The following is a 20589-nucleotide window of genomic DNA, read 5'->3' on the forward strand; positions in this document are numbered from 1 at the left end:
TCCTGGCTCTAGCTCTCTGCTGCTGGGTGGCCCTGTGAGGGTCATCCGATCTCCCTCATCTCCTAAGTGTCCTGAAGGCTGGCTCAGCATTCTCCTCCCTGCCTGAGGGGAGACAAACTCAGGATATATGAGATAAGAATCTGACAACCATTTGATTTCTTTGGAATCCAAATTATATTTTCATAAGATCCTTTTATCTGTGCAAGTACCATGACTATGGGCAAGAATCACTGCTAAGCTTACTTTTGGAACAAGGAGATGGCATATTTTAAAGCTGATGTTTTCAAAGAAAGAAATGTGCTCATGGGGCATGTGGTTTGTATCTGTGACTTGCCTACTCAAGCTCTGGGAACAGTGCTCCCTGGAAAGAGGGCGTCTTCAGGAGCCACTCCTTACAGACTCTTCCAAAACACATCCTGTGTGCCTCATCTGAGAATTACTACAGCACTGGGCTGATCGTGTTCCCTTACAAATTCTCCAAGAGGCCAAGTCAAAAGCATCTCCCCCACCAGTTTCTGAAATGGAACCAAAGCCCATGATAACAACTAACTCATAACAGACATCATAAATTAAGTCCAACAGAAAGAATATGGTTAAGTAGTTTCCCTCCCCAGATCTATCTGCCTGTGTCATCAGAGGCTGCTTAAACTTGAAATATGCAGGGTGGAAGGAACCCCGAGACAAGAAAAGTTACTGCCATCGGAGAGAGGGGGGTTTTTTGGCTAAGCCCAGTTCAAACAGTGCATTTTACAAGCTGACTCGATACAGTCTCCTAATTTTCAGAGTGTATTTTCCTGACTCCTCTACTGACCCTGAAGCATCTACCAGAAGTTTAAGATGGGGAGAGAGTAATAAGAAAACCCTCCGGAAGTAGAGAACACACAAATGCCGGCATTTGTGTGTTAGCAAACACATTCCCTCTTTCTCCTGTGGCTGAATGGGAATGTCCTCTCCAAACTCCAGATTTTGAGTTATCATCATGAAGTCTCACATGCTATTTACTCTCATCCCAGATACAGACCCTAAGAATTGAAGAAAGTAACTCGCTACAGTTCTATGGTCTTAGGAAGATAGTTCATCCCTTCCTTTTTGGTACTTCGGAACCTATCAAGGACCTATGGTCTCAGTGAGGGGTATAAAAGGAAGTACATGCCAGGTCCACTTAAGAAACTAGTTCTGGAGTCTCATTACTTCCAGAGGTTAGGAATCACGAGGACGTTAGGCTGTGAGCTGCTGAGTGGGAGGCTGTTGCCATGGCTTCTCCAGGAGCACCAGGGAGAGCCTCTGCAATGCTCAGGCGGAGGGGCGGTGGCTGTATGAGCACAAGTGGTCCTTGGGGAGTTTGGAGCCACACCATGAAGTCTGAAGACAATGCATCAGATGAGGGAAGCAGAAAATGGTGAATTACCTCCACAGGGAGGAGATTTAATAGATTATTTAAAAAGCCTAACACCCTGATAGACTGCGAGGGTAAAATGGTTAATTCCTACAAACCCGTACTTTTCTGGTAGTGATTCATTCCCCTTCTCTCATTGGGCACAAACAGAATTTGCTGTCCTACTAGCAACAGCCTTAGGACAATGCCTCATTTTTCTGTAGGACTTGTATAGGCCTGAGTACAAGTTCACATAAGCCCTATTATACTGCAAAGGATCTGAAGCACAACTAGTTACACTCTTCCTAACCACAGGATAGAGCTTATTTTCTGTGACTGCAGTCAGCCACACAACAGAGCACCAGAGCTACAACGGAGGGCTAGCACAGGAATATTCTCCACAGGCCAGAAAGCACAGCATGCAGTGGACCAACTCCATCTCAGAGTGGGAATGGGAGCCAGAGCCCCTTGCCAGACACGAGGGGGGCATTTCCAAACTACCACTGCCATCCACCCATTTACACATATACCACCTGAAAAAAGTCACCCTTTCCAAACATGGACCAACCTCTGGAAAAGTCTTACCAAAAGTTTTTTCCATTTATTGATCTCTTTGGCAATTTCATTCAAATACCTTATTCCTACAAAGTAACTTTAAAACTAATTTCTAGAGTAAACCCAGACCAGATCCATGAGAATCTATCTGGTAAGAATGTGAACTTGGGGTCTGAGGGCAGATCGATGGCTGGGGTGCTGATGTTTACCACGGCAAGTCTGGGAGCTATCTGAATGAAGGTGAATGTTCCCCTCCACTTGAGCTACTGTTCTTTCCAACATTACTTATTATTTCCTTCAGGTGGAAGTCTTGTGTAAACAGACAAGTTAGAGAACTCAGTCACCTCAACTTTTTTAAAGAAAATAATCAGAATTATTCTAATGAAAGGTTTCCAAGTTCAAACTTTATTTTAACTAATTGGCTATGGAGTAGAGCCGCAGGAAACGAGCTATTACACACCAGATGCATGATGTGTCATTTATCTTCTTTCTCATTACCCAACACTGGCAAGACAAACTTGCCACTTGTCTCTAAGCAAAATAAACGGAGACTGTTTTTCTTCTCCATCCTATTACTCTCATCATTCTAGGTTCTAGGACTTAGAATTTAGTGAACTCAAAAAGTAGAATAGAAAAAAACAAATGACTCAAACCAGAAGGATCTTGAAAAAGAAATCATTGTAGGAGAGCAGTACTTTTAAACCCACTTACTTCCCTCCAGGAAAGTCATTACATACCATGAATCCACTGCAAAATCGAGTGAGACAAGCCCATTACCGGGGCCTCTGAGACTTGCCATCTAAAACAGTCCCTGATACTGGACCCTCTCCTATGTCAGCACTTGTTTCCAACGGACAGTGAAGTCAGGACACTTCCTGGCTACAAACAAGGGGCTGTGCAGGCACCAGGCACAGAACAGACTCCCACGTCCCCCCAGTTGGGACAAATGTCTCAATAAGAAAGTACAGCTTGCACCAGTAGTGGGAAACACAGGAATCCTGAACTGGTGGTGCATTAAATAAAACCCCTATTTGCTGTCAACCTTTTTGGAGAAATTGGTCTAGCAATTTAGAAACAGAACACGTGCTCATCTCAGTGGGAACAGAAGACTTATTTAGCAGACATGAATGTTGTTCCCCCCCACCCTGCCACTGGCTTTTACAGAGGACTCTGGTTAACTGTGCCTCAAGTCAGCCTGGATTCCAAATTCTCCTGTCGATTTATTTTGTTAGTTTGGGGATTGTATCAGGACAGACCATGAGACAGTTACTCTACACTCCTTTCGTAGAAGGCAGAGCTACACGGACGTTCCCTGATAGCGATCAGATCGTCTTCCTAATGGTCGGCACTGGTGCAGGCTCCTTCCAGGGCACATTTCCTGCGTTCTGTGGCACCTGTGTTCTGACAAGGAGCGTCAGGGCCAACCTGAGGATACCGGCACCCCTGCTTTAATCAGAGCAGTTCCACTTTTATCATCAGGGCTCTGCGTAGCATTTAAACGTAAAATAATAGGTCCTTCTGCATAATGTAAAATTATAAAGCTTAGACACCTGCCCTAGAACACTCTGATAGAAAAACCATGTAAGGACACTGGGAAGGGCAGGCAATTTTTCCTGAACCCTCAGACTTTACCCCTGACACTCCAACTTTGTGCCCCTGCTTCTGTGCCTGGCACCACTTAGCTCATAGTGACTGTTTGAAAATGTTGGTGATGAACTATCATATGTACAGAGAAACAGGCTGCTTCCTATCAGATTCAAGACTAGCTACCCCTCCCTCCATACCTGCCCCCTGCCCCACAAAGAAAGTGCTGGTTACAGCTCACCTTATCACTATCCAGTGTGTTCTGAGACGTCCTCGAGGCGATAGAGATTGTGTCAGGCTGGCTGCTCCCATCGCCCTGGCTATCCAGATCCTCTCCATCCCTGAAGAAGCAAACAAACTTTTCATTACTGACACTGCTGGACTTCTCCAGTGTGGTGTGAGTGAAGCCAGGCTGCTCTTGGCTGTGCAGCTTTGTGCTGTGCACCAGGCCAAGTGTCCCGCACATGTCCTCTGTGTAATGCGCGCAACGGTAAGATGCGGTTGTGGTAATTTCCATCACAGAAGCGAGAAACACAAACATCTGAGACATGACAGAGCTTATCTGGGTCCCATGCATCCAGATTCACGCGTGCAGTGGGAAAGGGGCGCACAGGCATCTGCATACAGCCCTTCATTCACTTTAAGCTGAAGGAGGCTCTTGTCTTGACAAAGCAATTTCATTGTGAAGAGTGATGTGATACATACACTGTATTTAAAAAAATATTCCTCAAATATTTAAGAAAAATCATCTTTGAAAAAGAGTAAGTTAACATTGCCTTGCTCCCTCCCTACTAGAAAGACAAATGCACCCCAAATCGCCAGCACTGACCTCCTGCCCTTCTGTCTGGTGGCCGGCGCCGTTTTGGGAATGTGAATGGGCTCCTTCAGGGCTCCTTTCAGGTGAATGGTCCTTTCCTGTATGACCTCGCGGATGTGCTTTATCCAGTCCTGCTTGTTTTCTATACTGGAAGCCTTCGGAGGTGTGAGAGGCAGTCAGGATACAGAGTGGACCTTTCCAGAACCCATGCTAACTGCACTCCGGTCTCCCACATTCCTTGTTTCCCACTTTCAAGAAAACTTTATGGAAGAACAGCAACCACATCCCATGTTTAATTTGCCATTTGGAATATTTTCCAGTCAAAACCATTTTTCTTTTATTTTTTATTTTTATTTTTTTGAACCATTTTTCTTTTATAGCAGAGATCTTACTCCAGATCTCTGAATACTTTAAGAATCAATCATTCTCCAGCCCCAAAACCTTCTAAGCAGCTCTGGGTAAATATGAAAGTGCAGCCAACCCCAAAGCAAAGTGTCTCTGAAGCTATTTAGGCAAAGGTCGGTAGTTCACAGCCACAAGCGCTGGTGCCCACATGTCTTGCTGCCTCATCCTCTGTACTCACTAACAACAGCTGCAGATGCCCACCTGCACTGGGTCACTCCCACAGCCCCCTATGGAGCCAGGGTACAGGCACGTCAGAAATGTGCCCAGGGTCACACTGCCAGCAGATGAGGAAGCGGGATTCTCAGGCTCGCTCTGGATGGATGGCACCATGGATGACAGAGCCTGTGCCCCCAAGCTGTGCCTTCTCCTGCCTCTAGTTAGAGTAGTAGCATGAACCAGTTAAACTACTACCAATTACAGATGGTGCATTTACCTCAACCCCATTACAACTTTTAAGAAATATTTTCTGAAAATGACACGCAGTAGATACTCCATAAGCATTTGTTGAATGAACACATATGGCAGCACTCTTCCCAGATTTTTTTCCTTTAACTTAGTCTCAAGAGTCTTTTTTTTTTTTTTTCTTTTTGCATGTTCTGGGCCTTAGTAACAGTTTTTAATTTCCTTGTGGAAAACATCAACTTCCTATGACATAAGCATAATTCCCTGTAAATGACTGAAACAGTCGTCAGAGGGATTATAGTTGAGATCCTGACTGAGAGGGAGTCTTTTCTCACGGCATACCTTGTCTTCAAAAACAGAAAGTCAAAGCCCATGTTGGGAAAGGAACTTAAAATTGAGAATCTTTTTCCTACATAAAACCTCTTAACTGGAGGATATGTCTTTAAAGTCACTTGGACTTAGAAAAGGGAACTAAATGAAGGATCACAGGAGGAGCCTCTTGCCCCCATTCCCAGACTTAAGACTGGGACAGTAGTAACCCATGTTCTTCTGGGGCCAGAGGCAGGGTGACCAGGGACTATGGGAGTCTGTGCAGGAAACAGAGGTGTCTCAGGGGGCAAAACTCTGAGAACTACAGATCTACTGGCATTTAAATGTCCAATACAAACTTCAGGTTAAACCAAGAGAAGCACCTAAGAAAGAACATTTGGCAGAGATTAGAGAAAACTGAAGGAAACTGTTACTATGGTTCAGAAATAAATGAAACGCTTATGATTTAACAGAGTCAAATGATCATTACACTTATGGAGAGGAATTCTCCTGACCTGAAAAAATTAAACAAGGAAAACAGGTGCCAATTTTTCAGAAATAGTAAAAGAAAGGCAAGTCAGCTAAATACTAAATAAAAGTTCCCACTTGTCTAAGAGATGAGAATAGTTTGTTTCAGACTCTTGGTGGGTAGTCTCCATCTGTTTAAGGAAGGATTAAGAAACAAGGTTCTCCTTTCCAGAGGACGACATAAATAAGACCACAGTTTTGTTTTACAATACCAGGCCATCACTATCATTGTCATTACCACCAGTACCTCCTCCACTGCCACCATCAGCTCCAGAAGCACCGTTCTCTCTCCCACCACGATCACTTCCACCACCATCTCCATCTCAATCACCTCCACCACCACTACCCCCAACTCAACCACCCCCCAACCTCCATGTCAACCATCTCTACCGCCACTTCCAATACCACCACCTCTACCACCATCATCATCTCAACCAGCATCGTTTTCTCCTCCACCGCCTCTGTTACCACCTTCCACTGACATCTCCATCTCAACCATCTCCATCTCAACCACCCCCCTACTTCCATGTCAACCATCTCCACCACCATCACTCTTCCACCACCACCTCTGTTACCACCTCCATCATCATCTCCATCATACCCCCTCCATTTCCACCACCTCAGTCACCACCTGCATCATCATCTCCATCTTAGCTGGCACCTCCAGCTCCATTTCCATCACCACCACCACCTTGTCCTCCATCATCACATCAATCTCCTCCTCCTCTACCGCCACTTCCATCTCTCTACCACCTCTGTCTCCACCACCACCTCCATCACAAAGCAATCTCTAAAATGAATGAAGACATCATTTCTTTTAGTCTCTCCTTGGAAGGCAGAGAAATATTGCCCAAAATTCCCCTAAGAAAGCTTTTGTCTGATAAAGCCTGTAGGAAGTCTTATTCTTCAATTGTATCATGAGTATTTTATTATGTCCTAAATGAAAGTAGTCCATATCTGGCTAAAATATCTGGCACTATTTTTCAGATGCACTCTTTCACATCTTTCACTGTAGCTAATCTGGATAAATACTATGAGTTGGAAATTTTATGGTTTTGAGTATACTTTAAAATTTTACGGCTTAGAAAAGTTCAGTTATCTAATATTTAGCTATCAGTGCAATTTATGTTTTATAGGGCTTTATGCCAATACTAACAAGAACACACTGGCTTGGTAATCATATACTTGTTGCAAAACAATCCATCATTTCCATGGGAATAAAGACCTTAGAAACGCAATGGCTTTCACTGAAGCACAAATTCTGTAAGAGCAAGTTATCGATGAGTAACCCATAGTTGCTGGAAATACTGGTGAGAGATTAAAAGGAATATACGAGACAGCGTCATTGGCATGCAAGTTCATACACCAGAGTCACATTAAATTTTTGGCTCATCTCCCAATATTCTACAAATCTTCAGCAACATCTTCCACAAAACATCCTGAAATTACTTATGGCCTTTCCAGACAGCTAAAAAAGACAATTCCATCTGTATTTCCTCAAACACAGAAGGAGGGAGTGCTCAAGACACCCTGAAAGCTCTGTCTTTCCTAGGAGAGAGACTGGTATAACAAAAGTAGAGCTCAAATCAAATACCCAAACCCCTGCCTCTATATAGGTGGGGGTTTACGTATCTGTCTATCCATCTATCTAATCTCCAAAAAGCATCCTTAGTGGTTTTGAACACTTAAATCCTAACATTACCAACTCCTGTAACTGATCACATTATCCCCCTTTTCTCTCTGCCTCCTAACCAGAAAGCCAAAGAGTCTGGGACCCCATAAAGACCCCATAAAGACTCTTCGCCCATTCAGCCCTGAAACTGCCTAGGGCTTCCACAAGTCCATCAGGTGCCTGTTGCCCTGTGGAAAAGGTGACATGTGTGGTGAGAGCTGCTGATCCACATCTCCTTCCTCCTGTACCTCAACTTCCTCCATCTCTGATTGAATTAACTAATTCTTCTTCAGACAGCAAGAATGGGACAGTTTAAAGAGATCTCTTTGCATCTGACCTTTAATAGACAAGCAAAAGTTTAGCTCAAGGCATTTTACCACCAAAATGCCACACTGAGTTTATTCTACGATTCTTTTTGTGGTAATCCCCAATCCCAACAAAAGACAGAGTAAATAAAATGATATGAAAACCAGTATGTTTCAATAACAGGAAAAAGAAGAGCACACACAGCCACGATAAACTTGTCCCACAGCACATTCCCAAGCTTCAAATGAACATACCTTAAGGACGATTTTATTATCTGAGGTTGGTGTCCTCCCCACCCACAGTGCAAATTTGCAAGGATCTCCTTCAACGTGTTCTGTGACACCCAACTCTGAGGTCTGGATAAAAAGGTAATTACATAATTAGATGACAGTAAAATGCCAGCAGGAGACAGAATAAAGGCCAAGAAAATGGGTTTTGGTGACCTGTAGTCATGCCAGGTTATAATATAGTTTACATTGACGGTAATCATCAGATCTTATTTTAGGTAAAATGAGAAAATTTTATTCTTAGGCTGCCATGATTGGTTGCATCCCTTTTACTTCATCTGTGCACCCCTACTGGACATCCTGATGAGGGTCAACCAGCAAATCCAGAGGAAGGAAATCAAAGTATTTAAAAATCCTGTTATCTGGAAAATCAAGACTGGAGTATTTTCAGCTCATAAACAACAAAATGAATCTGTCCTAGTTGCAAAGGAGCTGCCATCATGCATTTTTAGCATGAGCGAAGTAGCTTCGCAGAAGGCAAATGTCTTCATGGTTCAGTTATTTTCCAACTTGTTCATCAAGAGCATTAACTTTGATCTCACCAAAAATTTTAAGGGCTAAGAGACAAAATTTCTCTCTGTCCCTGCCCCACGGTCAAGTGTACCCCTAGCATGTCCTCCCCTCTCCAGCAAAGGAAGTGATTCATAATTGTGGCCTCTGAGGGAAACTTAACTTTTTTAAAAGATAAATTAAATGAAGATGTATCAGCTTCTAAAACAGACTAGCTTGGTCTCTGAGGATAGATTAAAGCCAGCTAGTGAAATTACTAGCCAGCAATGCTGCATTTTTTCTTTCCAGTTACAATATGATCTAAAATGATGTAAGGTAGGCTGTGAGCCAAAAGACAATCTCAAACAGGATATAAGCCAAAGAAAATAGTATGAAAATTGTTAGTTTGAACTTGCCAATTCCAGATTACTATTAAGATGATTTCTACAATGGTAGTATTCTATTACTTTGGGAACTTGATTAATATGTGGATACCCAAAAATACATAATGTAGATGTCCAAATTCTAAATATCTACCAATATTTATAAGTGATCCATCATACCTTGTGTAAAGAAGAAACCAAGTTAGATTGCATTTTCTATTCTTTCTCTGATGGTGATTTTTAATTAGTTTTGCCCAATCCTCCCCCTACCTGACCCTGCCAAGCAGCTCTGTGTTGACAAGCCCTGAGATATTCCCACTAAGGGAACACAGAAATACAGCAGACCCAGAGGACAACACATGCTTGAGACTTCCCTGAGAGTCAACATGGGGTTTTATAAAGAGACTCTTTGGATTTGCTACTTGTGGGGGAAAAAGGTATCAGGTATGTTCTTTTGCCAGAAAGTACACTCACAAGTTAAAAAAGAATTCGAATGCAATACAGTATCCACACAGCACTCAAGGATAGTGAGTGCTTTTTCTACAGATGGGATTGTGGATCTTTAAAATCTGCTTATATATATTTTCTCTAATAACCATGTTTTGTTATTGTAAAAAACCATAAATTTAGTTATTTTTCACACATTCATCTTTATTGAAAAAATATCACACCTCATCATTAAGAACCCATAGCAAGCCACCCAGGAAGGCTGCTTAATGTATATTCCAATGTTGGTGAAAGAAAAATTAATTAGAATGTTATGAGAACTGGATCATAGTCTCATATGATCAAGTTATTTGTAAAGTTAGGACACACAAGAGATAAATTTAAATTCACTTAAAAAGTGTTTTTTCAACTTCAGAGTCAATGGAATTTAGAAAAAGCAGGTTTCCTATCTAGTGAAGCTAAAACCTATGAGCTCCCTCTAGTGGACTCAAGACCATCAGAGAATTTCTCTGTGGAAGATGAAAACCTCACAGTTCCAGAGCTCCACATTTCAGGACAGTCTGGGAGGTCAACCTGGAAGCAACAGTAATTTTTTTCTACCTGCAAGAAGATGGCAAAGTGTGTTACCTTTACATTTACAATTCTGAAGGTCTATACTTACAAACAATTTGCTTTTATAAAGGTACTTGCTTCTGCCACTGGAATCTTTCACTTCTTTACTAAATACTAAGGACATTTCAAAAAGGAAGAGATGCCGTTCTCGACCCTTTCGAATTAAGGTTTTTGGGTCCCACACTTGGAAGGATTCTTGTAGAATGAGTTCTCCCTGAGACTCAATATTTTCATCAAACCCTACAACATAAAAACAAGGAGGCATAATTAATTTGAAGGAAAATTTAAAAAGATGCACAGGACAGCACTGTGATGGTGTGAACATTTGTTTGATGCCCATCCATTGAATCTCAGATTAGAGGTTCCTGTTTGGGTCCCCACTCTAGACTCCCAGCACCGACCCCATCTGACAAAGGATAATTCTTCCTACAACATGACTGCATATATTTTCCCTTGTTCAAAAAAAAAAAAAAAAAAAAAAAAAAAGGGCAGCGATTCCTCATGTCTTTACTCTTTAAATTCTATCTCCCTAGGGGTGACATTCACACCATTTGAGATTGATTGAACTCTATTTCTCCTTGGCCTTCCATGACACAGACCTCCTCTCCTGTCCAGAATGGTCCACGGACCTTCCCCCCAGGCCACTGCCTACTCCTAGCCCGCACCCTAGCCCTCCACCTCTTTGGCCTAACACCATTCCTGGACATTCCACCACAATCCCAGCCCTTCCTCAAGGCTCTGGTCTGGCCTTCCTCAGTGAGTTCTCCCATCCTTGCAAAATTCTTCACATGAATCAGTCACACTGTGGCCATGGGGTGGCTTTCGGTCTGCTCATCTCTTCATGGAAGTGGCCCATGGTATGGACTTGTAGCTACCAGGACTTCACAGAGCAGTCTGATGCCTGGGACGGGGGCTGCTAGCTCTCTCTCTCTCAACTACCTCTCCCCTTCTTCTGTAGACAGAAACCCCTCTATAGTCAGGACAGCCGTGCACCCAAGCTCAGGCACATGGGGAGGCCTCGTACAACTTCCAGTTTCTGCCCTTATAGCAACTGTTCTTCCCCCTCGGTTTCCCTACTTTCTTCCTGCGAGATGTAATGTCAACATGGTCATGACACACCCTCAACCTAGCCACAACCAGACAACATTGGAGCTGTGGAGGGAAAGTAGACAGAACAGAGCCTGAGTCCCTGAGGATGCCCCAAGGGGCTGCCACCCCAGCTCAGGGGTTCCTTCAGAGTAAGAGACCCTCTGATTTTTGGGGTCTCTACTACAAACAGCAGCACCTCTGTCCCAACTAGATAAACAGGGGCTAGAAAAAGCATTTGGGGCAGGATTATTTCTTGTAAATAACTGTGTACCCTCATTCTAACAGTTAAGTTCTGTAACACAGGAATAGCCTTTGTAAACACAAGCTACACGGAAATTTCACTTGCAACCATAATTTTTATTTCTCTGACTCTCTCTTCTCCATATTACATGCTGCTGTGTTACACACTGCTGTGTTCAACACTCTTGCAAGTGATACAATGGATATAGACGTGAGGAAACAACAAGCATTTTAAAGGATTCTATAATTACAGGGGACTGATGGTGCCTGCCTGCCTTCCTTCCATCTAACTCAGACACCACATTGCCTAAAGCAAGTGACACAGGTGTTACTGGTGTTCTGAGGGTGGACAGCCATTCTCCAGTTAGTGGACAAGGACATGCTCTTAATGAGGTTGAAGTACTTTATGCGATTCTTAGGGGAAGCAATGAAACCAGTTCTTTTAAAAAAGAAGATACTTGGACTGTCTGAATGGCACAGCTGGTTAAGCATCTGACTCTTAATTTCAACTCAAGTTGTGATCTCAGAGTGGTAAGATCCAGTCCTGCACTGGGCTCCACACTCAGCAGGGAATCTGCTTGAGGATTCTCTCTCTCTCTCTCTCTCCCCCCCCCTCCCTCCCTCCCTCTCTCCCTCCACCACACCTGTGTGCACTCACACTTCTGAGTGCACTCACACATATTTCTAAAATAAATAAATCTGCAAAAAATAAGAAAGAATTTCTTCACATCTAAACTCTTAATTCCTAACAAAACACAGAGGAATGAGGCCAAGTGTTTCGGGGCACAGGAAATCCACTCATAAACAGTGTGGGTAGAAAGGGTACAGATGCTTGTTAGGGACCTGCAGAGCCCATTACCTTCCAGCATGCTGAGGTGCATGGCATCATTGGCTCGTTTTGGCACACTGAGCATCACCTCCAGGCCATCTTTTATCTCTCCCTTTCCTTCCTCACAGCAAGTAAGTAGTTCCTGCAAGAGACCAACACCATGAACTAGCCAAAGATCAAAAGCTCTGCCAGCAAGAACTTTGCAGAAGAGAAGTCTATGAAGAATCCATGGTTTTCAAGATAACAACAGACTGCAGTCAACTGGTTACATATTCTCACAGAAAAGGGATTACTGTCTCTTTATGCAATAGATGGAAGGGTGTGTCCTGCTTAAATCAGGATGCTTCCTCAGATCAGAGCAAGCCAGATGCAGTCACAGTTTAAGATGAAATCAGTATACACATTAACTGCCAAGCCTCAAAAATGACAAATAAAAATACTTCATTAGCACAGCAAAACATAGTTAGCCATTGGTTTTATCTGAAGGTCCCAGCAGAGTCCGCGAGTACTGCTGCGGTTCCTGAGCAGCCCAGTGTGATTTCGAACTCTCTGGGGCAGTTAATGCCATGCCCCCTCTAACCTGGAACACCCAGGTCACGAGCAGGAGCAGCACCACTGAACCAGAACCTATAGTTAAATGCTGGGCCTTTCGTGTGCAGGATGTTTGGCAAGGCACTAATGACCTTAAGCACACCTCCCTCAGTGTGATTACATTTCAGGTCTACTTGGAGGAACATCTGCTATTAAATTAAAGGTAACAGAGACAATAAATGCACTTTCTGGCAGGGTCAGAGATATTTTATCACCTGCGTATGAATGGTTATAGTCAGTGAGTAACAGTAACCACAGCTTTCTGTGTCCTTATGGTCCACAAGAGGGCCAAGGCACCGCAGTCAGCTCTGATCTCCTACTGGACACTGGTACAGCAACTTGGCACCAAACAAGCACCTTCACTTATGTCCAGATGGTTTTTACCTATTATTCTAAGCAGCTTGGCAAAACGTGCTTAAAAATGCTCTGTACGGAAATTAACTTCACTGGCAGAATCCTTCCTCATTGGGGATCTCAACAAAGCTTATTACTATTCTGTTGAAGAACCGCTGGGCAGAATAATGCGAGGTTTATAAATAAAGCCCGGCTTTAACAACGATTGACTAGATGTGAGGTCACTGACAAAGAGAGCTTTTGTGGAAACACATGCTAAAAACAAAATTCTTAAATCTTGAGGACACCAAGAGGTACACTGGCTTTGCAGAAGTAAAAAGCAAAGGGCTAACGTGAAAATAAATAACTTAACCTCCTGACTTCTATTTCGTGTTTGTGGCAACCTCATACTCCTATAGTGAGGGTCATCTAAGAACTTAATTGGATTTTGATACAAAAGTGCAGGAGAGCTTTCCCAACAGAATTGTCCCATGATGGTATCACTTTCACAAAAGAATATCACTATGTTTCTAGAGTTTTTTCAGTAAAAAAAAAAGATAAAGAAGAGTCTCAGGATTTCGTAACTCCACCTCTGAACTTCTTTTCTATCTGGAAAAATTACATCCTCATCTCCTACTGCTGTGCTTGGGCAGCACCGGAGACAGATTCAAAAAATACTATTCCCAGGAGGTGTGGGCAGTTGGTACATTCTGATGCTTAATAACATTCTTCAGCCAAGGAAACAGTAGGGTAAACATCATTAGGTGGAGGTTGTAGATTAGGATTCTTTTAGTCAAGAAAATGTACATCAATTATTACGATGCATTCTGTGACAACCATCACAATGTCTAACTTTTCTTTGAATTTCTATACCACTGTTAAGTCCCTAGATTATTACAAATGTGTTTTTTGAGGTATAATTGACATACCATTATGTTACTTTCAAGGATTCATTATTTGTATATATTGCAAAATGATCACAGTAAGTCTAGTTAACATCTGCCACCAAACATAGTTACAAGATGATTTTAATTGTAATCTTTCATTACCAAGAAAGAGTAGAGGTCAGTTTGACTCAAATTCTTGGGATGTGCATGAACAACATGTTCCATAAATATGTGTGTGACACGTGACCAGACATAACAGGAATTTGCCTGAGGGTGAATTACCTGAGCACCAGCCCCACTTAGGTTTAGAGCTGAGCCCAGGTAACAGAAACCCAGAGATGACTGTGGACACAGCCCGCACCCTCATGGGCTCGCTTCCAGACCTGCAGACCAGCACTGTTAGAAGCTGGACTTAAATGCATGCAAAGCATATAGACAGTGCCTGTCCCATAGTCAGCAAGCCATCCTGGCACACAGGTACTAAGTGACCCAGATTTGACAATCTCTCTTTCCTTTCTCAGTTTATGTTATGTTAGGGACCAGGGTCAGTCAGCAAAGTTCAGGTGCATAATCAAGGAATACTCCCTTGTTTACCTGCTGTGCTGAGAAACTGCTGTGCTGAGGGTAACAAACACCAATGAATTAAAAAAAAATTAATTGTCTAGATATTAAAAATTCAGGGTAATTTACATAAACAGAAGTGTCAAAACCGTAATGCACAGTTCATAAAATTTTGCAGGCACAAAGATGCTTCATACATACTTTTAAAAGAAGTTGATACTTCGTTATTCGCTGAACTGGCTTAATAAGGTAGGAAGAGATGGAATTGGCTAATCCATGCCGTTGTTGTATTTCCTGAATTAAGAAAAAAATATATATATACTGATGAACATTAAAAATTAGATAGCATGTACTAAAAATGGACATTTTTTACCTCTAAAAGGAATATACACATATCACTATTGTCCTAGAAATAAAAGTAGAAATCACTACTTATTCTTTTAATATGCTAAACATAAAAATGAGTTACCAGTTTGAACCAGAAGGTAGCAGTGCTTTCATGTGTAGACGGCAAACAGGCACAGCCAACGGCTCCCAGCTCCTGGGCCTGCCCTGGTCTGGCAAACCCCCGGTGCCAGCCCTGGTCCCACTCAGACACAGGACCCTGAGCCACAGACTGGACACACCGTCTCTCCCCCAGTGCGGCCGGCTCCTGAAGCTTCGGCCATGGGCGCCCCCTCCCCCGGCCTGACTCCCCCTAACAGGGCCCCTCCCTCACGAACACACCCACGAACTGTGCAGGCAGTCCACCTGCCCTCACAATTCAACCACTTTCTAGCCCAGACTTGCCACACCAACCAGCTGTGCTTGCTCGATCTTGGCTCTTACCACTCTTCTCAAAAAAAAATAAAAAGGGGGGGTGTGTTATCTTCTAATATTCTATGCTTCAAATGGAATTTAAAAACCATCACATGTTTGTATTCTCAATCTGTTTGCCATTCTGATTAAGCTCGTCAGGAGCCCCGCACTGCACCGTGATTCACGGGGCAGCTCTCTCTACAGCATGCCGGCTGCAGAAATCACCAAATGGCTCATCACCTACACACCAAGCAGATTAGATTAAAACTCAACAATTCTTCCTCTGCCTTCCAGATTACAAATATAGTCTTAAGTTTCTCTTCAACTGCAGTTGTTTAAAAAAATGTGAGATTTATGATTTAATGATTACAATACACACATTCATAATTCCACATCTAACAGGTTTCTTTTTCATATACAGTATAATGCACAGACCCTGGGTATGGGGCACTGAGTTCTGACAAATGTCAACACACTTGCAACTGACTTCCAAAGCAAGGTACAGAATATTTCCAACAAAACAGAAAGTCCTCAGACCCCTTTCTAATCAATCCCCTTACCCACAACCCCATCACCACCAAGAGACAACCTGTTCTGGTTTCTATCATCAGATGAGTTTTTAGGTCTAGAATGCCACATAAAAGGAATCCTACAGAATGTATTTTTTCGTATCTAGCTGCTCTCAGCCCAGTTTTGGAGATTAATCTTTGCTACTTATGTATCAAGCATTTATCCCTTTATACAGCTGATAAGTATTCCATTTCATGCATATCTCATAAACCATTTGAGTCTTTTTAATATCTTGTTTTAATAACATCCAGAAATGCAACTCTGATATTTCTAAACACCAATTTCACTATTTCTGTTGACATTTTTAATACCTTACCATAGGATTATACTATTCAAAAATGACAAGAGACAAATGAATATCCAATGGAAAAAAAGTCTCTTTAGCAAATGGCATTGAGAAAACTGGACAGCAACATGTGGAAGAATAAAATTAGACCACATTTTTTCACCATACACAAAAGCAAATTCAAAATGGATTAAAGGCACAAATGTTAAGACCTGAAATCATAAAAATCCCTGAAGAGAGCACAGGCAGTACTTTCTATGACATCTATGCCATGGCAATGTTTTTCTAGATATGTCTACCAAGGCAACAAAAATAAAAGCAAAAATAAACTACTGGAACATCATCAAAATAAAAAGCTTCTGCACAATAAAGAAAATAATCAACAAAACTAAGAGGCAACCTACTGAATGGGAGAAGGTATTTGCAAATGACATATGATACAGGATTAGTATAATAAAAATGGGAAAAATAAATGATTGAAAAAGATTCAAAGATTATTTTTGCATCATAGAGCATAAAAGAAGCTTAACAGTCTACACCTTTGCACATTACATTTAAAAATTGAGGATTATATATAAATAGTAAGTCATGTGACATATATATGTACATGTTAAAATCTTTGAAGGATCTTTTAAAAACAGAAAATAGAAAAACATCCCACCATACATGTGACAGATAAAAATAAATATACTGTACCACCCATTAGATGAAAGCTATCAGTAGAGTTGCATTTTTTTGTTTACCAAACACAATGTAAAAGATTCAACCACTTTACCAGGAATCTCTTACTTACATCAAAGTAGGATCCTGCATGCTCTAATATCAGCTGAGTAGAATCAGGCTTATTTTTGCAATATGTGACATACATCTGAAACTTGTCTGCCTATAAACAAGAAAAAATCAGAATATCTCTTTCAAATGGCAAGAAGTCAAAATACAATAGACTTTTATGTAGAAAAGAAGCTATGGGGATAAAGGAAATTTAAACTCCACATAAAAGAAACCCTATCGTATACAGAAAGTGCTTAAAAATAAGAAATATCCTACTGATACATGCGTCCAGAAGCTGCCCCTGGCCCAGTAAGTCAGGGCTGGGCACACCCTCCCTGTTCACACAGTGGCCAGTGCAAACCTGGGCATCATCTGTAGATGGCAGGGCACTGCCCCCAGGTGACTGTCTCTTCTCCTCCCTCCACCCCCCAGGCATGGCTGGGCACCTGTGTACCCGTGAATCCCCAGGGCCACACACGGGCCCAGCACACTAAATGTTCCATTTCGAACTATCACTACTACCAATAAAAAACTCATTCCACGTGAATAACTAGTTGGAGAATGTCATTCTTAGAGGCAAAATCTACTTCTCTATAAGCAGACACCATAGAAGATGGTGACATAAAAGATATGAACCATATTCCTTTTAACCTCCTGCAAAGCCACCAAACAACTGTGAGAACAAGTAGCTAAGGTGTCATTACCCAAGTAACAAAGCAATGTCCAACATCTTCTGGCAACTGCTCATATTTTTCCAGCTCTTTTAGGAATATGCTGCAAAGAGTAATAAAAATGGTATCGGATTATTAAGAGGTTTTAAAACACTGTACTAGTGAGATATGCCAGAAATCAGACCAAACATGCCAAGCATACCATTTCCATCAGGTGCAGTGAAACACTTGTGCCCTTTAGATTTTAACAAAATGTGTAGCTGTTAACTACTTAACTAGGCAACTTAAATGTTTTCTAATGCAAAGTTTAACCTAGCAGCTTACTTCTGGGTGAGTGTTTTGTTCAGGAGCTAAGGATGTTACTTAGGGATACAAATAAACAATCAGAGGAAGCCATTTCAGATTTCAGGGTGTTTTGCTGGGGTGGGGGCCGGGGAGTGAGGAAGACTCTGGCAGTCCTGCCCCAGCAATATCTTTTCACAGGCTACTGCGCAGCACACATTCTATCTAAAGGAACTTCTGCTTCTTAAAAAAAAAAAACAAAAAACCCAAAAACCTTAAAAATAAAACCATGTGCCTCTTGTGGCCAATGGACAGTACGTTTTGCATTGGTCAGAGTACACATCTGTTCTATTCTCAGTTCTTTCTTCCCTCTTGTTGGAAAAGACCACACATCAGCCAGCAGCCACGGAGACCTCTTCCTTCTTTTTAACTCTAAGAAGTAATTGATGTAGCAGCTGGTGACATAGTAGCTTCAAAGAAGTCAGGCTTCCTTCAAAAAAGAGTTTTCACACTTTCCCTAATCTTATTTCTGTGGCAGGAAAGTACAGAAAAAAAGTTGAGTCTCTATTAAAATAGTCTCTACTACGTCAGTTTTTTTGATGAAAGCCTGACAGGTGTCATTCAAATTTCAACAGAATCACTGAAATGGATGCTTAATTCATTTTGAAGCCTTCATTTCTTATTATGAAACTTCAGCATGGTATCTAGGTTTCGAGAGTAACCAGCTCCCCAAAGATAAAGCCACTCACTTATTATGAAACTCATAGATTTCCTGCATGTTCCCGAAGATAACAAGCTCTCTGTTTACGATGCCGGCCGGGATCTCCTCCACTCCGCTGGTCATTTCCCACAGGTATGTCTGACCAGAGGGAAGAAGAGGGATTACATAAAAACCAAGAGCACATGTCCAAGGAAGTATTCCTGACATCTGGAATACATACCCAGACTTCCCGAACCACTGAAAAATACATCTGAAGAATGCAACCTTTTACAAAACAACATCAAAGACTTTTTCTCAAAAAAGCCACCCCAGTTGCTATGAGCACTTGAGAGGTAGGTCCTATTCGTTCCAGCTCAAAACCTTCTATTCCTGGCTTTGAGTTTTCTTGTTAACCTACACTACAAGGTATGACACATATTCTTTAAATGCCTGAGTATGAGTTGCCAATCATAATTAGTAGGCACATTTCTCTGAAGCTGCTGTAAAATTCTCTACAAAGAGAATGTCAGCCAGGCTGTCATGTGATGAACAGAATGAGAGGATTAATGCTGTATCATCCCTGCAATGAGCAAAACACAAGCCTGGAACCCCACAGAAGGGCAAAAACAAGACACAGGCTGCTTAAGCATGCTTAAAATCTCGAAAACAACAACAAAAAGTGTGACTATTTTAAGAAGTACCCACAGGTAGGGGTGAATAGCACACTTAGATTGAATCTAAATAAATAAGCAAAAAAACTTACTTACATCCATACACTCCCGGAGGTCTCTCACGTAAGCCTTTTCAGTCTGAATCAGCTCAGCCATTATGAACCTTCAACGGAGGAAGACAGCCAGGGGCTCAGTTTACAATCAGGACACATGCTCATTTTAACTACTACTTTCATGGTTTATGAAATAATAAGCGGGATTTTAAAACCAACAGTCAGTGTTCCGGGGAATTAAATCAAGAACAGATAGCACAATAATAGTACTCAGCCACTGATTCAAAGGAAAAAACATCTTGGACAACATTTTGTTGAGGTGCCCGCAGGTCAGGGATTCTCCATCAGCACCACCAACACATGGGGGTGGATAACACTTTGCTGGAGGCTGTCCTGTGTAGTGGAGGGACCACCAGCAGCTTCGGTGTCCACACACTGGATGCCAGCAGCATTCCCCTCTCCCTACTGCATGACAGCCAAAAATGTCTGCACACGTTGCAGAATATCCCCTGGGGGACAGAACTGCCTCTGGCTGAGAACCCCTGGCTCAGGACAATCTCGTCTTCATGAACGTCTAGTACAGTTTACTAACTGGCAATTTTGAAACCCCTCCATGTATGCTGTTTTTCTTGTTAGTACAACTATTTACTCATGACCTACTGATGGCAATGGCACTAAAACAATTTGTCAGCCATGGAGGAGATGGAGGCACAGGAACAGAAACAAGACACGGTTTCTGAACCAGATGACAAGGGGACAGTGGTATCTGTGCTGCAAAAACCAAGCGTATTCGGAGCATCACAAAGCATTAATGCCATTTGGTTTCAAAGCACACACAGAAGCATGTTGGTCCAAGTGACATTTTCTTCAATTTTTCAATGAATCCCAGCAGGTTCTTAAAGACTGGCTTACTCTTTTCTGCGGGCCGACTTCCGTTTCTCTTCATTAAGTTCATGAGCAGCATCACGAAGCTTCACCTCTGACCCAGGGACACTGGCAGGGATTATGTCTAGCTGAAGACTTTTGCTCTGTGGAGGAAGACGGCCAATTAACTTCCGTTAATTACGTCCAGGGAGGACATGAGGA

The 20589-nt window shown here is 42.2% G+C and overlaps 1 protein-coding gene across 7 annotated transcripts in view; it reads right to left on the reverse strand.

Moving 5' to 3' along the window:
* TRIO (trio Rho guanine nucleotide exchange factor) overlaps positions 1-20589 on the reverse strand; it is a 355982-nt gene that overhangs the window by 92228 nt on the left and 243165 nt on the right. For all 7 annotated transcript variants that reach the window (XR_012021603.1, XM_072807309.1, XM_072807307.1 and 4 more), the window contains exons 23-33: positions 20416-20531; positions 19547-19613; positions 18829-18938; positions 17831-17900; positions 17149-17238; positions 14903-14995; positions 12360-12471; positions 10221-10411; positions 8208-8309; positions 4344-4486; positions 3756-3855 (exon numbers count right to left, since the gene is read on the reverse strand). Coding sequence is in view for 6 of the 7 variants with exons in the window: in XM_072807309.1 (XP_072663410.1) it covers positions 3756-3855; positions 4344-4486; positions 8208-8309; positions 10221-10411; positions 12360-12471; positions 14903-14995; positions 17149-17238; positions 17831-17900; positions 18829-18938; positions 19547-19613; positions 20416-20531 (1194 nt within the window). In the remaining variant the exon portion in view is untranslated. The remainder of the gene's footprint in view (positions 1-3755; positions 3856-4343; positions 4487-8207; positions 8310-10220; positions 10412-12359; positions 12472-14902; positions 14996-17148; positions 17239-17830; positions 17901-18828; positions 18939-19546; positions 19614-20415; positions 20532-20589) is intronic.

The sequence above is a fragment of the Canis lupus genome, chromosome 31 (assembly GCF_048164855.1).
Source record: "Canis lupus baileyi chromosome 31, mCanLup2.hap1, whole genome shotgun sequence".
In the NCBI taxonomy this organism is placed as follows: Eukaryota; Metazoa; Chordata; class Mammalia; order Carnivora; family Canidae; genus Canis; species Canis lupus.